The 24,094-nt window shown below is 34.7% G+C and overlaps 1 protein-coding gene across 5 annotated transcripts in view; it reads left to right on the forward strand.

Annotated features, from left to right (window-relative positions):
• LOC122812119 (adhesion G protein-coupled receptor E2-like) overlaps positions 1–24,094 on the forward strand; it is a 1,702,710-nt gene that overhangs the window by 759,014 nt on the left and 919,602 nt on the right. For all 5 annotated transcript variants that reach the window (XM_044084406.1, XM_044084405.1, XM_044084408.1 and 2 more), the window contains exon 8: positions 12,842–12,988. In XM_044084406.1, the coding sequence (XP_043940341.1) occupies positions 12,842–12,988 (147 nt within the window). The remainder of the gene's footprint in view (positions 1–12,841; positions 12,989–24,094) is intronic.

Genomic DNA, 24,094 nt, shown 5'->3' on the forward strand with positions numbered 1-24,094 from the left:
ATTTGCAGATATGTTAATTGACATCAAATACTGTTATGCTTGCCAGAAACAAAAATCCAGGATGTGAGAAAATCATTAGAATTCCCTAATGTAATGGACATGTTTTTATTCATTTTGGTGCAAATTAGCTCATCTGCAAGGACTCTGTGACTGTTAGTAGGGAACTTACAGCCATCTTAGACAGCATAGCTTTTATGTGTCTTAGGTCATTTTTTTCAAAAATCACAACTGTAACAGACAGTCTAACAGAAGTCAGGTGGAGGTTTTATGACAGGGATTAATGATTGTTATGAGATCTGTGATTATTACATGTTCCATGATAACACCAATACTGCAGATTATGTAACTGTGACAATAAAGACAACCCTGGAACACATAAAATTTGTTGAAGTGTATAGACCACCAAACTGCATAACTCTTCAATGTCATTTTCACAGAATGTTCAGATTTTTGCCTTATATTTTTGGTTTGGTCCTCAAAGAATTTGTGATTTTAGGCAAGTCACTCAGGACTGCACATGCTAATGACAGGCGTTTCAGTTTCAGACTTCATACTTTCAGAAAATGTGTGCTAATACAAATCCTGTTATTCTAGCAACTTTCTACATTTATAAAAGCAATATTTAAAATCTGTCCCCATTTTTTGGCCTTTGTCCCCATTATTTTAGGCTTTGTCCAGATTTCTTGTGCTAGGAGGTCAAGGAGTATGCCAAAGTTAAGTGCTGATGACCTGGAGGAATTTAAACATTTCTTGCATGAAACATAGGATGGAAAAGAATAGCAGATGGGCCTTAAAATTTACCAGAATCCGACTGTAATAAAATTGATTCAACCACATTAATAAGGACATTATTTACAACACATGTTCAGGAACAACACTGGCTTCAGATTGTAAAAAGCCTGCCAGGGAAGGAAATGCCCATTACACTTCATATCAAGTTTTACCACCGTCGGTGTGTAGTGATCGCGGGGTCATAAAGGTTAAATTGCTGCTAGATAATTCTGCCAAACTGAAATGTAAACCAAAGCACAAAGGAGTAATAACAGAATATATGTAAGGAAAACAGTCACTATATAAAGCTCATTTGAGTGATAAGTTCCCTGCAAAACTGCAGAAGAAACATGGCAAGTTTTGAAGCAGAAATTATTTGAATGTAAAAAAAAAATGTTTAACATCAGTAGTAAGGCACCAAGGTCATAAGGGTATATTTCCATAAGAACAAGGTATTTGATTAAGCTGATAGACAACAAAATATAAGATTTGGAAAATGTAAAGGAGGTCAAGACTATAACTAAACTGAAATAAACTGGAAAGATAAATTAAACAGTGTGAGACTAGATAAAAAAAAACTTGAAGAAAATGTATATAAAGATATTGAGCATAATAGGAAACCATTTTATAGATACATGTGGTAGGAGTAAAGACATATAAACTGATAAATTGTGCCCAGATTCTAAAATTTATTCTCAAACAAGCTTGGCTGCACAAAGGGGGTGACAAATTGTCCTAGTAATATCCAGATAAATTCAGATACTGAAAATAAATTATATTATATTGAAAAAGAACTAAGAAAACTGCACACAAACAAAGCGCAAGGAGGAGACAAAATTAGTAAAATTATCTGAAAATACTTCGGCATGAACTTGCCATTACATCTGTTATTTATTAGGGCATTTAAGTGTAGGAAGATTCCTCAAGATTCAGTGTGTGTACTTATATCTGTCTTTAAGGGAAAGGGGAGTATGACAAACCCAGAGTAATACAGGTCCTTAAGTTTACTTTCATGTTGGAGAAAAATAACAGAGATGTTTTTGTTTTTGTATTTTGAATAAATTATTGTCAGAACTGGAAACGTTGGGACTTAAAACCATATATTAACATGCATACATTGAAAAATATAGCTATAACCACCTGTAACATGATGTTCTATAAGAATAAAATAACTATAAATGGGAAACTGTGCTATGAAGTAATTATATTGACTTAACTTCAGCATTTGATTCGGTCATACACAAAACACTGATCTATAAATTAGAAGAACTAGGTATTGATGTAATCTTAATAAGGTGGACAGCTGCATGTCTTACAAATAGGACATGGCAAGTATCATACAATAATTGGACAGGTGAAATTCTAGGTTACAGTCAGGGTTTTCCACAGGGCTCTGTCCTAGGCCCTTACTTGTTTAGATTGTATCTTTCAGACCTATCCTTTTCAACTGAGGTACTCTACAGTCTATATGCAGATGATTTGAAAACTGGTAAACTGATTACATGTGTTACAGATAGGGCATGTTTACAAAAGAGCTAAACTAAATTGGCCATTTAGGTATATGAGAATAATATATTGATAAATACATAAAAACTAAGCATATGAGGTTTGGAAGACATAACTTGAAAGTCAAATATTTAATACAGCACACAAAGATTGAAACTGTGGATTCATGACAGACCTAGGTTTGAGTTTTTTTAATCATATCAACAAATTGATTAATGATATTTATAGAACTTTAGGTTATATTAAAAGATTTATAAAGTCTAGGAAATCAGAAATGGTGATATCACTGTGTGTTAGTTACATTAGACCCAAATTTGTGTATTGTGTATGAAATAATAATATGGAAACCCTATAAGAAAACAAGCATGAGTAAGTTGGAGAGAGTATACTGGAAATGTAATAAGGACATCCATGGATGTGAAAATTTAAGTTATTATAAAAAATTAAAAACATATGGAGCATTTCTCCCCAGGCCTCCACTGAAAATTGGCTTCATTCCAAGTCGGACTTTACCGGTAAACAAATGTTAAATAAAAAATAAAATACATAAAATGTAAGTTATTATGAAAAACTAAAATATCTGAATTTGTACAGTGTCTCATATAGAAATTTAGAAGGAGACCTTATTCAGGTATTTAGGATATTTAGAGACAGCTGCCTCTGGGAATGTTTAGGGTTATCAATAAATAGTACACAGTCATCCGGCAACTCATTTAGAAGATTACATAGGAATGACAGGTGTACTAATTAGTTCTCTGAGAGAGTAGCTGATACGTGGACTAGACTACCAAATTACATTAAAACAAACACTAGATTAGATCATTTTAAGAACAGCCTGGACACTTATTATAGGAATAACTGTGTTCGTACATTAGCAGGCTAGAAGGGCATTATTGTCCAGGCCTGAATTATTTGTATGTATACGTGTAGAAAGATGAGGTGAGTAGGGGTGGGGAGTATAAACTTAGGGTGGGGATAAGTGTAAAGAGAGGAGGGAAATGAAACAGTAGTCAGACAGAGTTTGTAGATTAATGTATAACTGAGAAGAAGGTAGTGTGTGGTTAGACAGACTTTGTAGTAAAGTTACATTGTTCACACTATAAGTAATAAGGTTATATAGGTTTTATCGTGTGTCTCTGTGACATTGGGATTGATCAATAGTTTATAAATGTTGTTTGAATTTCTCCTTAAATGTTAAGAAATCTGTTTCATTTCTGGGATCCCTGGGGAGACTTTCAGTTTGCCATTGTAAGCCTATTGAGGACTTTTTTACCAAGACACGTGAGTCTGTATGACAAAAGCTCTACAACAAAAGCTTGTAAATGTTGAGCTTGAGGAAACTCATGTATATACACAAATAATAAATAAATAAATAACTCCCAAACGCTAAAGCTGTCACAAAAACAGTCAATATTGGCAGAAAAAAAGACCGAAAATCCACCCAAGGATGGCCAATCAATTAAATCCACAAGTGTTCCAATTAAAATGTAGTCCTTTAATACGAATAAAACTTCAACTTGAAAATAAAATGAAAAATAAAAAAGCTCCTCAGATCGTAGGAAGACAACAGTCGAAAGCGCTTATCGGATATCTTCAAGGGACAGCTTTGAGCTTTTTTATTTTTCATTTTATTTTCAAGTTGAAGTTTTATTCGTATTAAAGGACTACATTTTAATTGGAACACTTGTGGATTTCGTTGATTGGCCATCCTTGGGTGGATTTTCTGTCTTTTTTCTGCCAATATTGACCATGTATATACACAGACACATAGGCACACACTCACACACACACACACACACACACACACACACACACACACACACACACACACACACACACACACACATACAGATATTTGATTTCATTATAATATAAGCAAACTAAACACACAGAATACCATTTTTTTCAGGATGAGAAGCCCTTCAGCATCACTGATGATGGTTCGTCTTGCTCCACAGTTATTTACTTATTTATTATTAATTTATATAACATTTGTTTACCAAGAAATTTCAACTGAGACAGAGTCCATTTTTAGTGGGGACTCAGGGTGAAATGCTCCAGATGCATGTCTTTGGAATGTGGGAGAAAACCAGAGCGCATTGAGGAAACCCATGTGAATTCAGGGAGGACATGCAGACTCTGCACAGAAGGCACCCCAGCTAAGAATTGAACCTCTCACTTTACTGATCTCACTGAGAGATCACAGCACCTCAGTGAAAGAGTGATCACTGACATGTAGTATAACACCTGTCCCTCATGTTCTCTATTAGCCTGCTGGATTGGATCACCTACTATACACTAATATGTGAGTTATACAAACGTGTCTGTATGTGAGACCAGTAACTGTGAGGTATGCAACTGACAACACCAGCTGTTAGGCTCAACCAATTTTGATATGAGCTTCTGTAAACTTCACAATTTACTGTTAAGACTAAGTCAGGAAATTCCTTCCCTGTGAAAGCTGAAGCTTAAAGAAAAGGAGGGAATGTGGTATAGTGCCCACCAGTTTCATCCTAAGTATAGCTGGAATTGCACTGCAGACTTAAAATAATATACAGGCAAACGTATGTGTCAGCATGCACAGTCTGAATTTCACACCAGCAGAGAAGAATTATATAGCTAATGAATGGCTGCACATCCAAAATAATGAACCAGCCTGCCTGTAGAGCAATATTGCATGCAGCAGAGCCAAATGTCAGCACTTTGTGACTGAAATTAAGCCATACACCCCATCAAATGACTCATTGCAGTGGCATTTATCTATGTGCTTACACAACTAAAGGCCTACAAAATCTTGGAAGCATTACTGATGACATTTTGTTTTTTTGAGTGTTACAAAAAGCATGCCGTAGTATTAATTAACTCGCTGAACAGAGTAAAGTCACAAGGTTTAAATCTGAACAGAGGAAAGTTTTATGCTGGTGTGCCATCTTTGAATAAATGGGTCATTGTCTGACTGCTTGTGGCATATGCAAACCCCTACTATCAAACCCACATTAAGACAATTATTCAGTATACTGTTTTCCTTGTCTTAGCTTATATCACATTTGGAAGTTATAACTGTCAATATGGAGTTCCTCAGAACAGTAGACTAGAATATTTCAACTACTGCAGAGACTGTTGACAACTGCAAGAACACTTAAATATTACAATGCAGCATTATCTGCAATGGTACAAGTAGTTGAAACCAGAACAGTCCTGCTGTCTCTGCATTCAGAATTGTGACAGATGCATAAACCTTCCAGGCACACACTGAGGTAAAAATCTTGGCTAGGGATTTTGGCTGTTAGAAATTTCATGCTCATTTGAATAGAGAACAAATTAAACTGGGGCAGATCACTAAACCTTACAGAGTGTTTTTAAGTTGTCATTACACAAAGCAACTGATGGTCTGGAAAGAATGATGCAATTTCAAACTGAAGTACAAACCTGGCTATGCATTTTTGCAGACACTTTAAGTAGAGGATTATTTCACTGAGTGCAAGGAAAATTTTCTTGAAGAAGATTTCAAAGTTGTTTGAATCTTCATACAAATTGCAGTAATTCTACAAAAACTGAAAGAAGTCAAAATAATTATATGAAAAGTAAAGAAATGCAGTGGTTGAGAAAAGCCATAACGTCAGGATGGCCAGTCAATGTAAGTACCTGCATCCATGTACGAATAGTTATTTCAATGTGAAACAAAATGATTGCCATCCGGACACCATGTATACCACAAAATACACTTATTATTAAAAACATGATTGGTTTATTTTATACAATGAGATGTACTCAAATACAATTGTTACAGCCATGCTATACTTACGATACATTTCTTTTTTTTTTAAGTTACACAAATTGTTAAACAGCCTTATTCTTCAAAATGGCAGTTTCACTGTTTGTTTTTGTCTTTTTTTTTTTTTTTTTGGTTCACTTTGTTATTTTGGGAAATTTATCTCAGTATTAACAAATATGCTGTCCAGAAATGTGTATTATCTGGATTTGGGGTGCTGACACTTAGGGGTGGCTATATTTGGTAAGTTTACATACAAGCCTGGTTATGACTGAGGGTATTAAAGTTGCCATTCCATCTCAGCCGTGGAATCTAATCTTTCAGAAAGATCATCGCTCGCATTTGGGAATGTTGAAGTATAAAGTGAAACCATGACTACAGGCCTAATATGACAGTGCAAACACTGATAGCTGTACGCCTTGTGGCATACATAGAAACCAAAATCAGACAGGCTGACTGACATCATATAAAACTGTGAAATTTCCATGGCTATACAGAGAAGCTAACTTGTTACAGTATACTAATCTTAACTTCTTCTATCTGTTGACATTATTGTTCAAAATAAACCAAACTAGTAAAACAATCATCACTACAGTGTGTGCTGTATTTCTAATTATTCAAAATACACAGAGACTGTTCAGTTCAGTAATGCAACACCCACATCCGTAATAAATGTGATTTAATAAGTGTTTGCAAACCATGGAATATCAGAGCAGGTGATGTCAGAGTGGGGACTGAACATGTGTATATTAAGAGTTTGGAAAGATTTCTAGAGCATAAGAGTTTCAACATTTTATTTATAGTTCAAAATATCTGCAGTCATTTGGACAAACTGAATACTTCAAACTACATTAATTGAAGAAATATGATGTTTCAGATCAAATGATGGTTAATTTACCATTCTTAGGGCAAGGAAACACTCTAGAAACATCACAAAAAATATTAGATACTGGAAGTACAGAAATGTTAATATATGCAGGAAAACATTTCACTGGGTTCTGTTATGTTGTGTTCTCATGTCTAACTAGATTGATTAATGTTAGTTTTACAAAAATCAGTATACAAAGTAAAGTAAAGTGTATATATTGTATAGATTTGAAAGGCTATTTATAGTTTATATATCTAATAATAATGTGAGCATACCATATCTTTAAGGAGTTTGAAGATCGTAGGTTTACAGGTTGTTACTAGACTAATTACCATTAGGGCCCTTACCACACACCTCAAACCACTTGAGTCCCAAGTATCATACAGTAGTAGAGGAGGACCATGCTAGTAGGCCGGTAGCTAAGGATTTGTAGGGGAGGGTTAGTTTGGATAATACTTTTCTTATTGACGGTCTCTGACCATAAGGGACTTGGGGGCCAGACCACGGTAAATTTGCAATTTCCCATTCAATTTCAAGTTTTTGTTTGAATAGGGTCAGGGATGAACTCTGTTTAATATGGATGGGAAGCATATTCCATAGCACGGGGATCCTTTGGGATACATATCTGTCTCTCCAACATATTCTGTTTATGTCACAAGTGAACTTCAGATCCATGGATCTAGTGTTTCTGGTGCTGTTTGTTTTGCATATGTGCCACAGATCCATCAGAGCTGGGTCTGAGTAAGCCCTGTAAGCTGCTGCCAGTAGGAGATTAAAGAAAGAGGCACAGCCTTTAGGTGATCAGTAAAGGACAGGGTATTCCTGCCCTGGATTCTCCTGGTAAGAAACCTTTGTGGGCATTCCAACTATTGCAAGTGTCTGGTAAGATACATGCCAAAGAGGCAAGCAGTACTGGAACTTCCTTGGACCTGGATGCCACAACTATACCTATAAACTGGGTGACATAGAATGATTTTCTTATCTTATCTACATGTTGGTTAAAGGCCAGATTGCTGTCTACATATGTTCCCACATCCTTTACTACTGGGTCAACTGTTAGGGGTGTTTCATCAGTCGCCTAACTAACCTGCATTGACAGTTCCCAAAGGGCAATATAATGCATTTATTTGGACTTCAGTTTTAGGCCATGACTTTGGCACCAGCTATTTGTCTATAACCCACTTGCAAGATGCTTGTGTTTTTGAGATAATTCATAATTGCTTCCAATTTAGTCATTTGTGAACTTGCTGAAGCAGAAGCCTTTAACATTAGCTTGACTTCCAAGAAGTAGATGACAAACAAGAGCAGGCCCAGCATAGAACACTGGGGTACTCCACCAGTGACCAATCTCTTGATGGAAGCAGTCTCACCGATCCTGATATCTCGGGTCCCTTCTATGAGCCAGACAGCAATCCATTTGGTTATGTACGGGTTTATGCCTAGCTCAGAGAGCTTGTCAACAATGCCTGAGTGGGGTATTGTATCAAATGCCTCAGTCAGGTCAAGATACACAGTATGCACTGTTTTAGCATCATCCATTGCCTCAGTGACCCTCATAAAAATGTTTACCTGGTTAAATAGGCATGGCTTTTCCTTAACAAAGCCAAATTGGGATGGGTGCAGTGTTTCAGTGTCTGTAGGTTGCCAATGTCCTTATTTATCATTTCCTTGATAATTAGTTTCATGGCTTTGCATATTAGGCCTTGTTAAACTGCTAGATCTGTAGTTCTCTTGATTGGTTAATGATCCACCCCTGTGGAGGGGAACGACTGTCACCATCCTTCATTCACTTGGAACACAGTCTCTTTCAAGGCTGTAGTTGAAGGATGCCTCAAGTGGTCCTGAAATGTCGTATTTTAGACTGTTCCAGAGGCAACTGTAAATGTTGTCAGTACCCATAGATATGGTGTTCTTGGCTTTAGCCATAGCTGCCAGCACCTGGTTCCTGCTGACAGCTGGGGGAAGTATGTTGGAGTGAATTTCACTTGGTGGAGCTAGGGGTGTGGGAGAGGTGAAGTCTGAGCTGAATTTATCAGCCAGTAGATTTGCTACGTCACCCTGATCTTTGTAGTGGGTACCATTCCCCACCAGTTCAGCACACTGTTGTGTGTTACAGATAACATTCCAATTGTAGCTGAAGAAGACCTTCTGATTGTCCTTAGCCTTCGAGACTATCCTGATTTCACAGCTGGCCTTTTGGACTTAACTAGACCTCTTACCTTCTTGTTTAGCTGTATAAATTAACACTTCTCTTTAAGGGAGTTGCTTTTCCTGATCTTGGCCATGAGTTTTTTTATTTTATTATATACCCTGTTTAGGTGAGGATTTTACCAGTGAGGTTTGTTTTTATTGTTTGTTTTGGGTGTATTTCTGGTAGTTATGGCAGCATCTATACAACTACTCACATGTTTGTATAGTAATTCTGTGCATAATTCGGCATAGGTAGCTGTGGTCTTAGGGTTGTGGGGAGCTCTGAAGTTTGACAAACTGTCACTTAATAGAATGTAGTTTGCTTTTGAATAGTTTCTAGGATTAATGAATGGGTTTTAACAGGGTCACCAAGACTAGTTTCTGGGCTTAAAGGCAGGATGTCATATAATGCTATGGATATGTGCTATTCAATGCACAAGATAACTGCTCTAAGCTTATTTCTGCACAATGCCACACTGTTTAGCAGGTTTTGGATCTAATCCTAACTTTATAGATAAATTTTACTGTTTAGGCATTTGTTACTATACAGGGCACTGCTAACTGCCATGGCACAGAGGGTAGCTCTGTGGAGAGAAAAAAGTTTGTAAACTTACTCATGTTCTCTCATCAATAATTAACCACACCAGGTAAACACCTTCTGACACACGATATCTGATCCTGGAATGTCTTAATGTAAAAGGACAGTAGAAGCAGCTCTCAAGTGCAGATTAAACAACACACAATCATGAGCCTACTAAGTCCCTGGCTAATACACCCTTCTGCAAAGAGATTTGGAGATACATAGACTAGAAAAGCCAAGAAATCACTATTTTTTGCCATAAAACCAAATACATGCTTTAAAATGCTCAAAAACAATAGTGATCACTTTATAAACAAGTACAAGAGAAGTTAACCAAGAACATATTCTTAGCTCAGCTAGATGCAGTTAAAAGCCTGGAACAGTGTTGCAGAGTTCTCTGTAAGTGAACAAAGAGCCTGGTAACTTGCCTGACTTATTGTAGAGGAAAAAGCTTTTAAACAGACTCTTATGCCCTGTAGCCCAAAACAATCATGCTTTGAGCTTCCCCCATTGCTTCACAACTTAACAAGCCTGGGTAAACACCTTCTACCACACATAACTTGAGTATAGGAGTTAAGCACTGGGGTAAGACTTTTAACTTTTGAGTAAAACATCAATAGAAAAATTTCACTGACTCTGTCTCTCATGTATCTAAGACATCATGCCTCAATTTGACATAATAGCCATTAATATATCTATGTTAAGAAAGTGGGTGTGATGTATAGACAATATATGTAATTTAGCAGGGCTGGAACACCAGTCTACCACATAACAGTGGCCTGTGCAATTCACAAACCCCATTGTATCAGTCCATATGTGCATACTCAGCTGTGTGCCTGCATGACAACAGGTGTAGGACAGATATACAAATCAGAGTCCACACTATCCTCCCTTATTCACAAACATATAAATCATAGAGGACAACAACCATGTGCAATGAAGTGCCCGTCAGTAACTTGTGATGGAAAGCATCACAGCAGGACGGCTTACCTGAATGATTACCTAACAATGTGACATTACAGAAGTTACACTACTGAGAACCCATACAGATTTCCTAATTTGTTTTTGTATGCAAAAGAGTCCTGCTCTGCTGTTATGGCAAAAAAAAAAATGTATAAACCTTTCCAAGTCTGACACTAATATGACATCAGAGCAGGAAAACCAGATTGTTGTCCACATTTAGGTATGAAACTGTATAGAGTGGAGCATACATGCTGACCATGTGGACAGTAGTGTACAACATGGCATATTAAACATTATACATATCACCACAAATGTTAGTTACATTACTCACTAGTGATCGTAGTACTGTCTACTTGATAAATGGCCAAAATTATGTCTATGTAAAATGAGAAATAATACAAATTGTCTATCACACATCCTATTATTAGACTCCCTGCCCACTTCCACAAGAGATGTGCTCTCCAGTAATACCTATTGCCTTTCCCCTGTCAAAAAACCTTAGGATGTATATCAGATGCAGCATTATCTTTTAATATAGTGGTATGTACACTTACACACAGCAGGTAGAGAGAAAGATACATTTTGTACTAAACAAGATGATACTTCACTGTGTTTCAAAATTGATGACACATTTATGCTGGCACATGTTTCCTTAAGATTACATACTGGAAACCATACATAATTCCAAAGACATGGACAGTTTAACATACTACAGCTATAAAGGTAAAGTGCTTAAAAAAAATCATGAAGTACATCTGCAGGAAAGCAAAGCAGAGATTTGAGTCTTTTAACTACGTGTCACAGAACAAGAGACACCTAATGCAGCTTTGTTGGAGTTAGAAATGTTTATGCTGTGTAACTCTATGACAAATTGGGGTTTGTGAATTATGCTGCAGTTCAGGTTATGCACATTTCAGTGTGTATATCATGCAACTCCCTATTGAAATGCTGGCACTTGAAATGCCAAATGACAACAAGCCCCAAAAAAAGACCAAAAACACAGGAGAAGTGTGAATTTCAAAAATTGCTCTTCTCTTTACAACTTCTTTTTTTGTGCATGTGGGGGGGGGGGGCTGTATATATATATATATATATATATATATATATATATATATATATATATATATATATATATATATTCACTTCATAATCTCAAAATACTGAAATATCAAATTTCAGTGTCTCGAGACCATGAATTCGAAAGTCCATATCACCAAAACCAGACAACCACAACACCCAAAACCGCAAAACCATAAAAACGCAAGAACACACAGCACACAGTATACAACACATACAAACACAAACATACATACATCCCAACACTTTCAAAAAAGCAACACAACACACAAACACACACACTCACACACACACACACACACACACACACACACACATAAAACTAAACAAACACACACACCTACCCTTACTATATGCAGGGAGCAAGCACCTCCAACCCCCCTTACTTAAATATTCTAACTCCAAGGTCACACTACATGCACAGACATAAAACACCACCACACAAGCAACATTACTGTAACAAACACACTAACACACACCACAGTCCCTACCCAAAACCCTTAAACAAAACACTTACCTGAATCCATGCACATAGCACAACACCAGAACCGTTAATTCAACATCTCCGACATGCAAGATTTTGAATTTCATACTTCTGGTCTTTCGAGGTTTTCGGCTTTCCACTTTATAGGCTCAAAATTCTGAAATTCGATATTTCAGGATTTCGAGCTTGTAAAGTGAATCCATATGTATGTATGTATATATATATATATATATATATATATATATATATATATATATATATATATATATTTATATACCAACATACCTCGGAGAACAGGGAATATTCTGAGAATCGGCATCTCGTACTTAATATATGTAAGTCTGTTCTTTCAGCCATTCAGTCTCCATATTTTGGGACTCAATCAAGTGGGTCCCAACATTTCAAATGGTTACCTGATCATGCACAATGTTTATGAATGCAGTACAGAGAATGTAAGTCTGGAGACAAGACACATAGAGCAGTATGCATTTCACTGTTTTTTCTTTGCCACCTTCTCATTCCTGTTATTATTGTCACAAAGCATCTTGGAAAGAAATTGTCTTTGAACAGTGAGTAAACACTGCATTCTGTAGAATACTACTGATGTTTACATTTTCAATATCATTTCAGATGATGATGAATGCGGTGCAAGTAACACATGTCCTTCTAATGCAGAATGTCACAATACTGTTGGAAGTTATTATTGCATATGCAAACCTGGATTTAAGAGTCTTTCAGGAGCAGTTAAATTCACTGGTACACATGAGAGCTGTGAGGGTAGGTATACATATATATATTTTTTATTCTAAGCACAGTACCAGAGTAAAAAAAACAAAAATAATTAGTCATAGATCTAATGTTGGCACTTATTAAGACTCTTAACAAACTAGCTCCTTAAGCAGCTGCTATGACCATTTACAATAAAATGGACAGTTGTATAGCTACTCAATAAGATGTGGTCCATATACATTTATTTTGCTCTACATTCAAGCCCAGAGGTTGCATGGATGAAATGGCAAGAATCATAAATGTAATGATTGAAAGTAAAACGGTATAATGTAATCAGTACTTACATCATAGGTTAACCATGTACTCAAAGGATTGCTGGAAATGGAACTTTCAAGTTTGCATAGTAGAAGAGTCCTTTCATGTAGTCACAAATGTGGGAATCCCTCACTGCAAATAGTACACTCCTAAATATCATTGAATAATACATCTAGCACATTTTAGTTTGACCACTAATGTTTGCATCATTGCTTAATAAATTACACATAGTATGTTTCAGACAACTTAAGTTATGACCTATCAACAGCATAAAAATTGCCAACTGGTATAATTGTTATATCATTGTCCTTCCACAGTCTGTATCATTAGAAATAGATGTTGTACTTAGATTTCAGTTTACTTCAGACTTTTTGGTATATGGTCCCACATTTATTTATTTATATTTGCTTACCAGAGTAGTGAACTGATCAAAATCGACCAATTTCAGGCCAGCCTGGGTGAAATACAAAGCATTTGACAAACAAAAAATACAGATAGATAGTAAGCAAAATTTACCCACAAGGTTAGTAGAATCTGGAGCCTAAAACCAGGGCCAATAAGATCACATCTCATAAAAACATAACCACAAGATTTTGAGGTTGTTTCCATGAATCTAGGTCATCTTGGTGATGAAGGGTTGCAATGCTTAAAATAAACCAAGCTATCTGTAACCAGTTTCTTTTTTTTTCCTCATGACTGAGTTTCCAAATCCAGATGCTTTATGAGATGTTTTAATGTTTTTATTGTGTTTTCATAACAGTGTGCAAAACAGATTAATTATAAAACCAACATATAGTTGTTCATGTGAGACAGAGCCCTTCATTGGCACTGTTCAAGAAAAATCTCGATGCATGGATGGGAGATCGCAAGTTTACCCCGGGAGTCACCTCAGTGTCACTACTAGACAGAGGTATAGTTTACTAAATAATGGGGTCCCACATGTGTCACTACTAGAGAGGCGCAACTATATAGTATGGGGTGGCGTAAGCCACATCACTGTTGGCTAGGCTTATAAATGCCCCCGGGCAGATAGCCTAGTACACTACTATGAAACTATGAAACTATAACTATTTACATAAGTCCACAGCTGCTCAATATGTCAAAATATACAAATCAACAACAGCTAATATTTATCTAACAAATCTTTAAGCTTAAGACAAGACTTATATAAACGTGGAAGTTCTCATTTTCATAGTATGCAGTTCATTACAGCAGACTGTTTTAACCATACTGATAAATTCAACATTAGAGGTAATGACTTTACTTTTACAGTTTTTAGTTATTATTTTTCTAGCTATTTCTAGAATAAAAAAACAAAAAAAGGCACTTGAATTTTTGGAATAATCTCAGGATTCAGAACATTAAATAAGATCATAGACCTGGAAATATTGCATCTGTCAGACCATAGTGCTTGAGTGAATTTATTAATTTCTTTATAAAAGGGGGAATAATCATACATTCATATACCATATGCATCCAGTCAGCTACTTCTTCAGAATTACATCTCCTGCATTTAGTGCTATTTGACTTAAACAAAATTGCAGTTTTGTTACGAGTAATATATGCTCTTTGTAGGAATTTCCAAGTGAAGATTTTCTAATATAATGAAGATGTTGTTTTAGCTGTGGATTTTAATAGTATTTCTTATTATCTTCAGTAAAATTTTTGTTATTTATTTCCAAGGAATAATTCCAGAGAGAATTACCTAACTTTGTGTGATAAGAATTTCATAGATTTTTGTCAAATATTTTTTATTTTCCTTTGCATTATTATTAAAACTTTTTAGAAATTCCAATATTTTGGGGAAAGATTTCCTATCCAAATCATATATCTTACTAATGTCTACATTCATAAAGTCATTAAGTATTTGTAATGTTTGGCAGTTCTTAGAAATGTTGTCATATCCAGACCTTCTATTTTCAACTGTGTACTACTTACAAATTGATGCCAATAAGTTGTTAGTGTGTTTTTTTTAACTTCATCATTTTGTTGAAATTATGGGTTTCTACACATTCATCTCTGTATGGTGTTTGGAATATAGAAAATGTTAAGTCCCTGATAAAATGGTTAGAGTATGTGAATTTTCAAAAGGAAGAGAGAATATTATCTATGTAGGAAATTTAGTTAGAAGAAGTATTGTCATTTGCATAAAAGTCTTTTAACAGCCAGATAAAACAATTAGGGGCTATTTATATATGATTAGCTGTAAAATATTTGTTATTTACCGATACTATTTCTTGATGCATTTGTTCCATTTTAACTTGTATGATGAATATATACATAAAGTAATAATTTTTACAATTGTTGAAGTATTATATAATTGGATATCGGGGAATCCTATTCTCCCACTATCCCAACCATTTCCATGCCAATCAAAAGAGATTCTTGATTTTTTTAGGATAGCAAAGAAATTTAAGTAGACTATTATTTAATTTCTTCCATAATGTTTTGGTGGAGATCGCATAAGGGTTGAATAAAAAATAGTATTTCAGGGAGCATTAGCATCTTAATTAACATTAGTCACTCTTCCTTAGTGAAGAAGAATTTATTCAAATTTGCAACCAAACTTGGGATTTTATCAAATACCTGTTAAAATGTTTGCATCATTTATTTGCTATTAGACTTTATAGTTATACCAAGATACTTTGAGTATTATTCTATTGAAATTAGAATATTTTATAGGAGCTTTTTAATGTCTTATTGATTACTATTGTATTTGTCTTATCATGGTTAAATTTTAGGTTTGAGACTTCTTCAGTCTGTCTCATGGAACTGGTTATATGTTCTATAGAATTTTCTATATTTCCTATTATTAACAAAGATCAGCAAAGAGGGGTATCTTTAGTTCAAAATCATCTTTTATTTTGAATTCATTAATATTTTTTATTAGATCTAATACTGTTAGCAAAAGTTCCTATTGCTAATGCAAAAAGCATGGGAGATAGAGGCAACCTTGCTTAGTATCTGGAATTGAAAGACTTAGAAAGAAAAGAGCCTATTTTAACATAGATCAAAAGTTATTATACAACTTTGAGATTAATGCAATTAGCTCATCTGAGACGTTATAGATTTTTAGTGGTTTAAAAAATAGTACCAACTGACAGAGTCAAAAACCTTATCTAGATCGAGACTAATTATTGAAAGCTCTTTTTCATTTTTATTTGCATAATCTGTCAGAGTCTGTATTCTTATTGTATTACCCTGGACTTGCCTATTTAAGATAAACCCTATTTGATCATTATTAATTAAATTAGGCATCAGTAGGTTAATTCTGTTTGCTAAGATGGACATGAGCATCTTATAGTACAAATTTAAAAGAAAGATACACCTGTAAGATGTACATTCTGTAGCATCTTTATCTTGTTTTAAAATAGGAGATATGATAGAATACTTCCATGACAGGGGAATTTCAGCAGTTGTATTTACTTCTTTACAGACCTTATCTAATAATTTAACAGCCACATCTGCTAGCATCTTATATAATTCTGGTATAAGACCATCTAGATGCAGCCCCTTATTATTTTTTAACTTCTTTATTTGGTGCTTTATTTCTATTAAAGTGAATTGTCTATCATTTTTTTATTTGTTCATTTGTTAATTTAGTTATTATATTTTCTCTTAAAAGTGTTTCAACTGTATCAACATTGTCTGAGATATTAATGTTCTCATTCATTTTTTAATAAAATAGTCTCAAGCTCTCAAGTATACCTTTGATATCTGTTCTTCTTTATTTTATGTTGTTTGGATGTGCTATAATTTTTTTGATATGGTTTATTTTGTTCATTTTCTTGGATCTATCAGCAAGTTTATGTACATTTAATGGGTTTGCTGAATATGTTTGAAGTTTAAGTTTTTCCAGGTTTATTGAAACTTTGTGATTTAGAATTTTAACATACTTTGCATTTAAATGTTTAAGTTCTGACTGACTTATGATATCATTCAATTTTAGAAATAACTTTAGTTTATCTATTTTGGCCTGTAGGGCTATTAATTCTTTGTCTTGTTCTCTTATTTTAGTAATATAACAACTTGTAATTTTTCCATTAAATAAACCTTCAGTGAATCTCACAAGACTATGTCAGATACTTGAATATTCATATTTATTTCTAGGAAACATTTGACCTCTTTAATATACCATTCCTTAAAATCCTTTATTTTAACAACGTATGCTGGAAATCTTCTGTGGCATGCTAAGCTGTCAGGATTTAATATAACGTTGAATACAATAGCATTATGATCTGATAATGGGCATGATACTATTGAAAACTTCCTAACATGTGATAGGAGATTGTAGCAAAAGCTTTATCAATATTCATTTGTGTTCCATGTTTATATAAATAATGGCTAGACTGAAGTGAGTTTATTTTCCTCAGTTCATATATATCTTTCAAATTCATTAGATTTATAAAGCTTGACTAATGTTTTCCTGAAGATGTGATTCTCACTTTCCTTCCTGCAGTGGTATCTTTGTCTGATAAAATACAATTAAAAGCACCAGCCATGAAAAGCTCACCTTTCATGTAATAGGCTATAGTATCCAAATAATATTTTGCATGTTTGGCTCTGACCCTTGGAATCCAATAAGAGTTTACCAAAGTATATAATTTTTTGTTCCACTCTATAACATCAGTGCTTAACATACCATTTTTATCAACATAGAACTGTTTTACTATAGGCATTACTGATGATTTCTTATATAGAATGAGAGTAAATGTTCTTTTGGCTCAAAAAACAAATCCTGCTAAAATTAAATAGTTCTATAATGATAATTTATTAATACCTTTTTTGAGTAAATGCATTTCTTGTAAAATAGTATTTGAGCTTTATGCAGTTGTAGATATCTAAGAAGGCTCCCCCTCTCAACTGGATTGTTTAATCTAGTAATATTAATGGCTATACATTTATAATCAGCCATTTACATATGAAAAGGAAAACAGACATTATAAAACCACATTTACTTAGAAAACCTATCATACAATTTATAAATAGTAACATGAAATCTTCAACCATGGACAAAACCTTTGAGATTAGTAAAAAATAAATAAACTAATTGTATAATCCTATAACATTCTATCATGGAATTACATATTCCTAGTTTGCTGAAAAAATCAAGCAAACTGCTTCTGAACCACCTCATTAGACTGACTAAGTCTAGCGCATACTTCTGTTATCTATTGATATGTCTTATATTTTAATATGTATCATCTTGAAAGCCCATACTTGAGTTGCTACAAAAAATAAATTAAAAGCAGGTTGGATTTATTCCTAATAGCTCATCCTGGATATAATCATATCTTGTAATCTCATGTTATTTTCTTAGTCTACTATTAGGAAGAAATCAGCTCTTATTTTTATATTTATTATATTATGAGGAAGTACTTTCACATTTAGTTTTTTTTTTTTACTACTTGAAATGCTATCAACATAATATTCTGACTGTATAGATATATACACTTATTCTAATCTCATTCTTTTAATATATAATTTGTAATCTTATGGTTTGATAAGTACTTATTAATATCTTTACAAATTATAAAAAAAACTATCTGATCCAAAATATGATGTTTTGAGCTACATTAAGAGTTTCCACAGTGAAAACACCTTGTAATTTGCAATTTAACATTCTAATGCATCACTTCCAGTTTAGAGGGTCAGCGTTCACTTTTAGAGAGGAAGAAGTAAACAGGACATCACTGTAGAATTTTCAGACCTCTAAAAGCCCCCCAGAAAGTGCTCATGGCTTCAGACAGCCAGCCTAAGCTAATATACAGGCCAAGGACAAGAACATGATTTGTTTTGCTGTCATTACTTACACAACAATGCTTGAGATGCTCTCAAGTGAATTTAAACCACTTCTACAGTATTTTTTTGTAAAAAAGTTGCATTTTATCTTTTCTGCAAGCACCAATAAACTAGCTGCATTCACTAGTGCAAGTTTTAATCCTTTGCTTCAAAACATGAAATATTTTATGCTGATTAAAACATAATTATCATTACATTTCTATATAGTACAGCAGAATGGGGTAACAGAGCTTATGAAATCAGTTAAGTTGGCAAATTTTCAAGATATGTATATATTATTCCATATAAGCATGCTGTTATTTATTAAAGGAGACACAGCATTTAAGCTTATGTTAAAAGATTAACAGTACTGTGAGACCTAGATTTAACTTGCAGGAGTCTCCATAGTACTCTAATTACTTAGTATCATTTCAATAAAAACTTTTATCTATATATATATATATATATATATATATATAGAGAGAGAGAGAGAGAGAATGCCATAGTTTTTTTGCATTTTAGTAAACAACATATCATAGGTTTTCTCAGTCCCTTTGAAATTCAAGTGTAATATCAGTACCACAAAACTGTACCATTTCAGAATACCAAAGTAAATCAAACCACACCAGTATCATCCACTAAATGAGTTACTTTAAGTGATGTAAGCAAGAAAACTTTTTAAATCTTAGTATGATATTAATTGCTAATCTCACTTATGTCCTCATATACCCAGGTTTTAATATTATATGTTTTATAAAACATACTGTCCTTCCTTAGAAGAAATGACAGTTATGTGAAAACAGAGTTTAAATTGTGATACAGTGAAAGAAGTTTTGTATATTTAATAACTTTTATTAGTTATGCTTTGTATGTATAGGGAGCCATATAATTTATAAATTGGAGTGTGGTTTAATATGTCCTTTCAGTTATTTTAGCGTCATTTTATATTTCTGGTATTTTATATGTAGAGTCATTACTGAACTATGTAAAAGGAAAACATTTTTCAGGAGTTTATCATTTAATATAGGCTTTTATCAACTGAAAATAAAACAACTTCATTTAATTAATAAAATAAGCTTTTTCACTTTAAAAAGGGAACTAGCAACTATTGCAGTCAAAAGTGAAAACATTTACCTTGTAAAACGTTGCATGTGGCACTCATTTCTTTACTGATCAAGCACTTCTTGAGATTACAAAATATACATGGTCATAAAGTGCAAACCTTCATTTGTCCTTCTGTTTTTTTTTTTTTTTATTGTTTTTGTCCTTTACTGCCCAACCATCCCTTGTTATACTTCTTTTCAAAGATATAGAAAGATTCAGGTCAATTTCTTCTGTTTTTTCAATGATTTTATTTTTCTGTATAAAGTCCATTGCTTCTCCCAGGTGTTAATATTAAAAACAATGGTGTTAAAAGCCTTCTTCTGTCTGTAAGGTGAATCTTTATTTTTGCTGGAAACAATATTTGAGTTTTGATATTGTTTTTCCTTAAGCTTTTAACAAGTGGCAAACATTCTTTCCTTTTTGCAGCAGCAAATGTAGAGTAATCATTGTCAAATTTAATGATGTTTTCTTTAATTTTAACTGGATAATCTAATGATAATTAGTCCATGCTGCTTTTTGAACTAAGTCCTTGTTTTGAGTTGAGAAAAATGCAACAATAACAGACCTTGGTGAGGGTGAATTTCTTTAGGATGAAATGCTGGTGAGAGATCTGTGTGCCCTTTCAATACCAAAGAAAAAGCTTCATACATGTTCAAAGTCTTAGGTAGCCAGGCATTAAGGAACTGGATCATGCTGTTACCCTCTTCTTTCTAAGGAATTGCATTGATTCGTATGTTGTTTCTTCTTGACCTGTTCTCTAATTCTTCTATTTTATCAAGGAATAGGTTGTTTTGTTTCAGGAGAAATTCAATATTATTTTCATTTCGCGTATTAGTCCATCAAAATCCAACATTGTCTCAATACTGGAGATTTGTGATAATTGTTAAGAACTTCACTTATCACTTCTACTTGCCTTTTACTCTTCTCTTTAAAATGATCCATTTTGCTTTCCAGTTTATCCATCTTTAAGGAATCACCCAGCCAGATCCTAGACCTAAATCCAATATAAAATCCGTGGGATGATCTGAAGAGGGCTGTGCACAAGAGATGCCCTCGCAATCTGACAGATTTGGAGCGCTTTTGCAAGGAAGAGTCGGCAAATATTGTCAAGTCAAGATGTGCCATGCTGATATACTCCTACCCAAGAAGACTGAATGTTGTAATTAAATCAAAAGTCCTTTCTATCGAATACGTTCATCTTCCCTAACAGCTTTTTCCACTCTCTGCTGCTCTCTCTTTATTATATCCCCCTGTACTGTCTTATTAGTTTACCAAGTGTAATATCTCTTACCTTAATCTCTCTGTCAAGCTATAGTTACCCTCAGTGTAATTAATCTGTGATTTTAGTCAGTGACTTTACCTATCCTCTCATCTCTTTCTCCTCTACATAGGTTTAATAGCTGCTAGTTATACCTTTTGCCAATGAGTCTCCTGCACTGTGAATTTAAACTGCTGTGTGAACCAAATCACTCTGCGGCACACTCGGAACTAGTGCTGCTAGCAATTTAATGTATGCTCACTTAAATATTATTAATTAGTCTCTGCTTCTACTATTGTGAAGAGCAGCACACCACTGGGAAACTCTTGTATTCTCTCCCCTTATTTTTTGCTAACACTTCCCAAGCCTGTACTTTCCATTTTACTACAACTAAATAACAATTAATCGGCGATCAGAAAGTTAGCCTATATTTAGCAGCTGCTTCTAACAGTACTGTTACTTTAACCATCCGTTTCTTAAGATTTCTAGAATTATATCTCTTTCATTCTTTTAAGTTGCTTCATAGTTTATGGTGCTCTTACTGTAGTTGCCAATCAGAGTCTATCTGCTATACTGCCCTTCACTCCATCTCTCTCTACCCTTACCTACAGTGTCTCTTATGCTCTAAAAAATGTAACAGTGCCATAGGTTACCCAGCACAGGTTTCCTACCTTTCTGATAGTTTTTTTTTGGCACACTACAAACAGCACAAATATCGGGTGCAGCCCACTTCACTCTGACTCATTCCACTCCCTTAATCTACCCCCATCCCCCCCCCACATATACTACATTTATATTCTACCACACTGATCACACCTCCTTTCGCCACCCAACTTCCTCCCTAATTTTCCATCAACAAATGTTCCTCCATACTTAAAATAACCTATCATATTACAAACCTCTACATATTTCTACTTCATCTACACTTCATTGAATTAAACAGTATACAACCTATTTCCCTTGCCTGCCACACTATCTCTCCCCCAAACCTAATATTTTCTAACAGCTTCCTACTAATTTCTCTTACCTCCATTTCCAACTCTTATCACTGAATTCTGATACACAGTTACACCTCACCTACTACTCCATATCCCAAACCAATCACTCTGCTATCTATTCTTTCCATATTGCCCTTTCACTTTTTCATCTTTCTGACTACACCTTGCACAAAATAAAATATTTCCTCTATCCACGCTCCCCCTTAAAACTAAAGCAAAAATAACTCCATTATAACCACCACATTTCTCTTCATTTACTCATTCTAAACCTACTACTGTCAGAAGACAGTCATCCCAACACAGGACCTGACCTCAACTCTTCTCACTCTCTCTCTCTCTCTATACTAACTCCTCTCACCACCCAATCTCCACTACCAGCACAACTTCTCCAAATCTCAAATCCACTTCCACCAAAAACACATCTATTTTTTATTTATTTATTTATTTCAGTTTGTTAACCAGGAAAGTCCATTGGGCCAAGGTAGCCCGTTTTCAATGGAGGCCTGAGGAGAAAATTATATCTCTGAACATTCAAAGTATCATGAAAATATCTTCCCTTTTCATGCCTGGATCTTCCTACACACTCCAGATATTCTCCCCCTCTCTAAAACCTGGCTTAAGCCTCACATATCCAACTCTGAATTTATTTCCCAAGGCTATAACTTCTGGCAAGATAGACTAGAGAAAAAAGGTGGAAATGTTGCTATTCTCTGCTCTTATCAGCTCTCCCTCTATCAATCTCTCCTCCAAACTTTCAGCCTGCTGAAGTACTCATTGTTAATTGTAAACTAAAAAAATCACAAGAAACTAGATATTGCTTCTATTTAAATATCCCCAGGTAACAACATCCCTATTCTGGAGCTCCTTCTCTCCTGGATCTCTCAGACTATCTCTTATGAAACAGTAATCTTGGGTGATGTTAACCGACTGAAGTACCCTTGACAATCGATTCCCCTAACACCTCAAATAAAATCTGTGGCTTTTCTCAGCTAATCACTATCCCTACTCACCTAAATAAACACTTCAACTCTGGCTCCACTCTGGGCTGGGTCCTCACCTCCGATCCTAACTTCTACCATAACCCCACCACTCTACCCAATACCCCAAGTGACCACCATCCCACCTTCATACTTAGACACTCTCCCCAACTTCAGAAACTCCAGCAATACAAGGGCTGCTACAAACTCTTTAATTTTAACCCAGACACCTTCACCCACTTGCTGTCCTCAAACAATTGGTCAATAATAGGTCTTCTCTCCATAACCTCTCCCTAGAAGATGCAGTCAGGAAATTTAACAATATCTTTCTAGACACACTGAACTCCCTAGCCTCCATCAGGAAAGTATGTATCAAAAGTAATTTTGATTTCTGGTAAACAAAAGTCACTCAAACTCTAATGAGTAATAGCAATTGTGTGTAGAAAAAAATTGGAAAAAAATCTCCCACAGATCTTCAAACCTATGAAAAACTCCAAAATCTAACCAAAAAAGTAGGTCACCCTCGACAAACAAAACTGCTTTAATAACCTCTAAGCAATCCTCACTCCAACCCTCCAAACTTCTGGCAATCAGTTAATAAACTACTACATACTGGATGCCCCTTATCACCCAACCCATGCCTAATAGGTCTCCCACTGATACTGCTCCTTTCTAAATATCTTCTACATTGACTCTGTCCATACTCTAACCAAAAATGGCA

Source organism: Protopterus annectens, chromosome 9.part0 (assembly GCF_019279795.1).
Source record: "Protopterus annectens isolate FY-2018-M chromosome 9.part0, PAN1.0, whole genome shotgun sequence".
NCBI classification, from domain to species: domain Eukaryota; kingdom Metazoa; phylum Chordata; order Ceratodontiformes; family Protopteridae; genus Protopterus; species Protopterus annectens.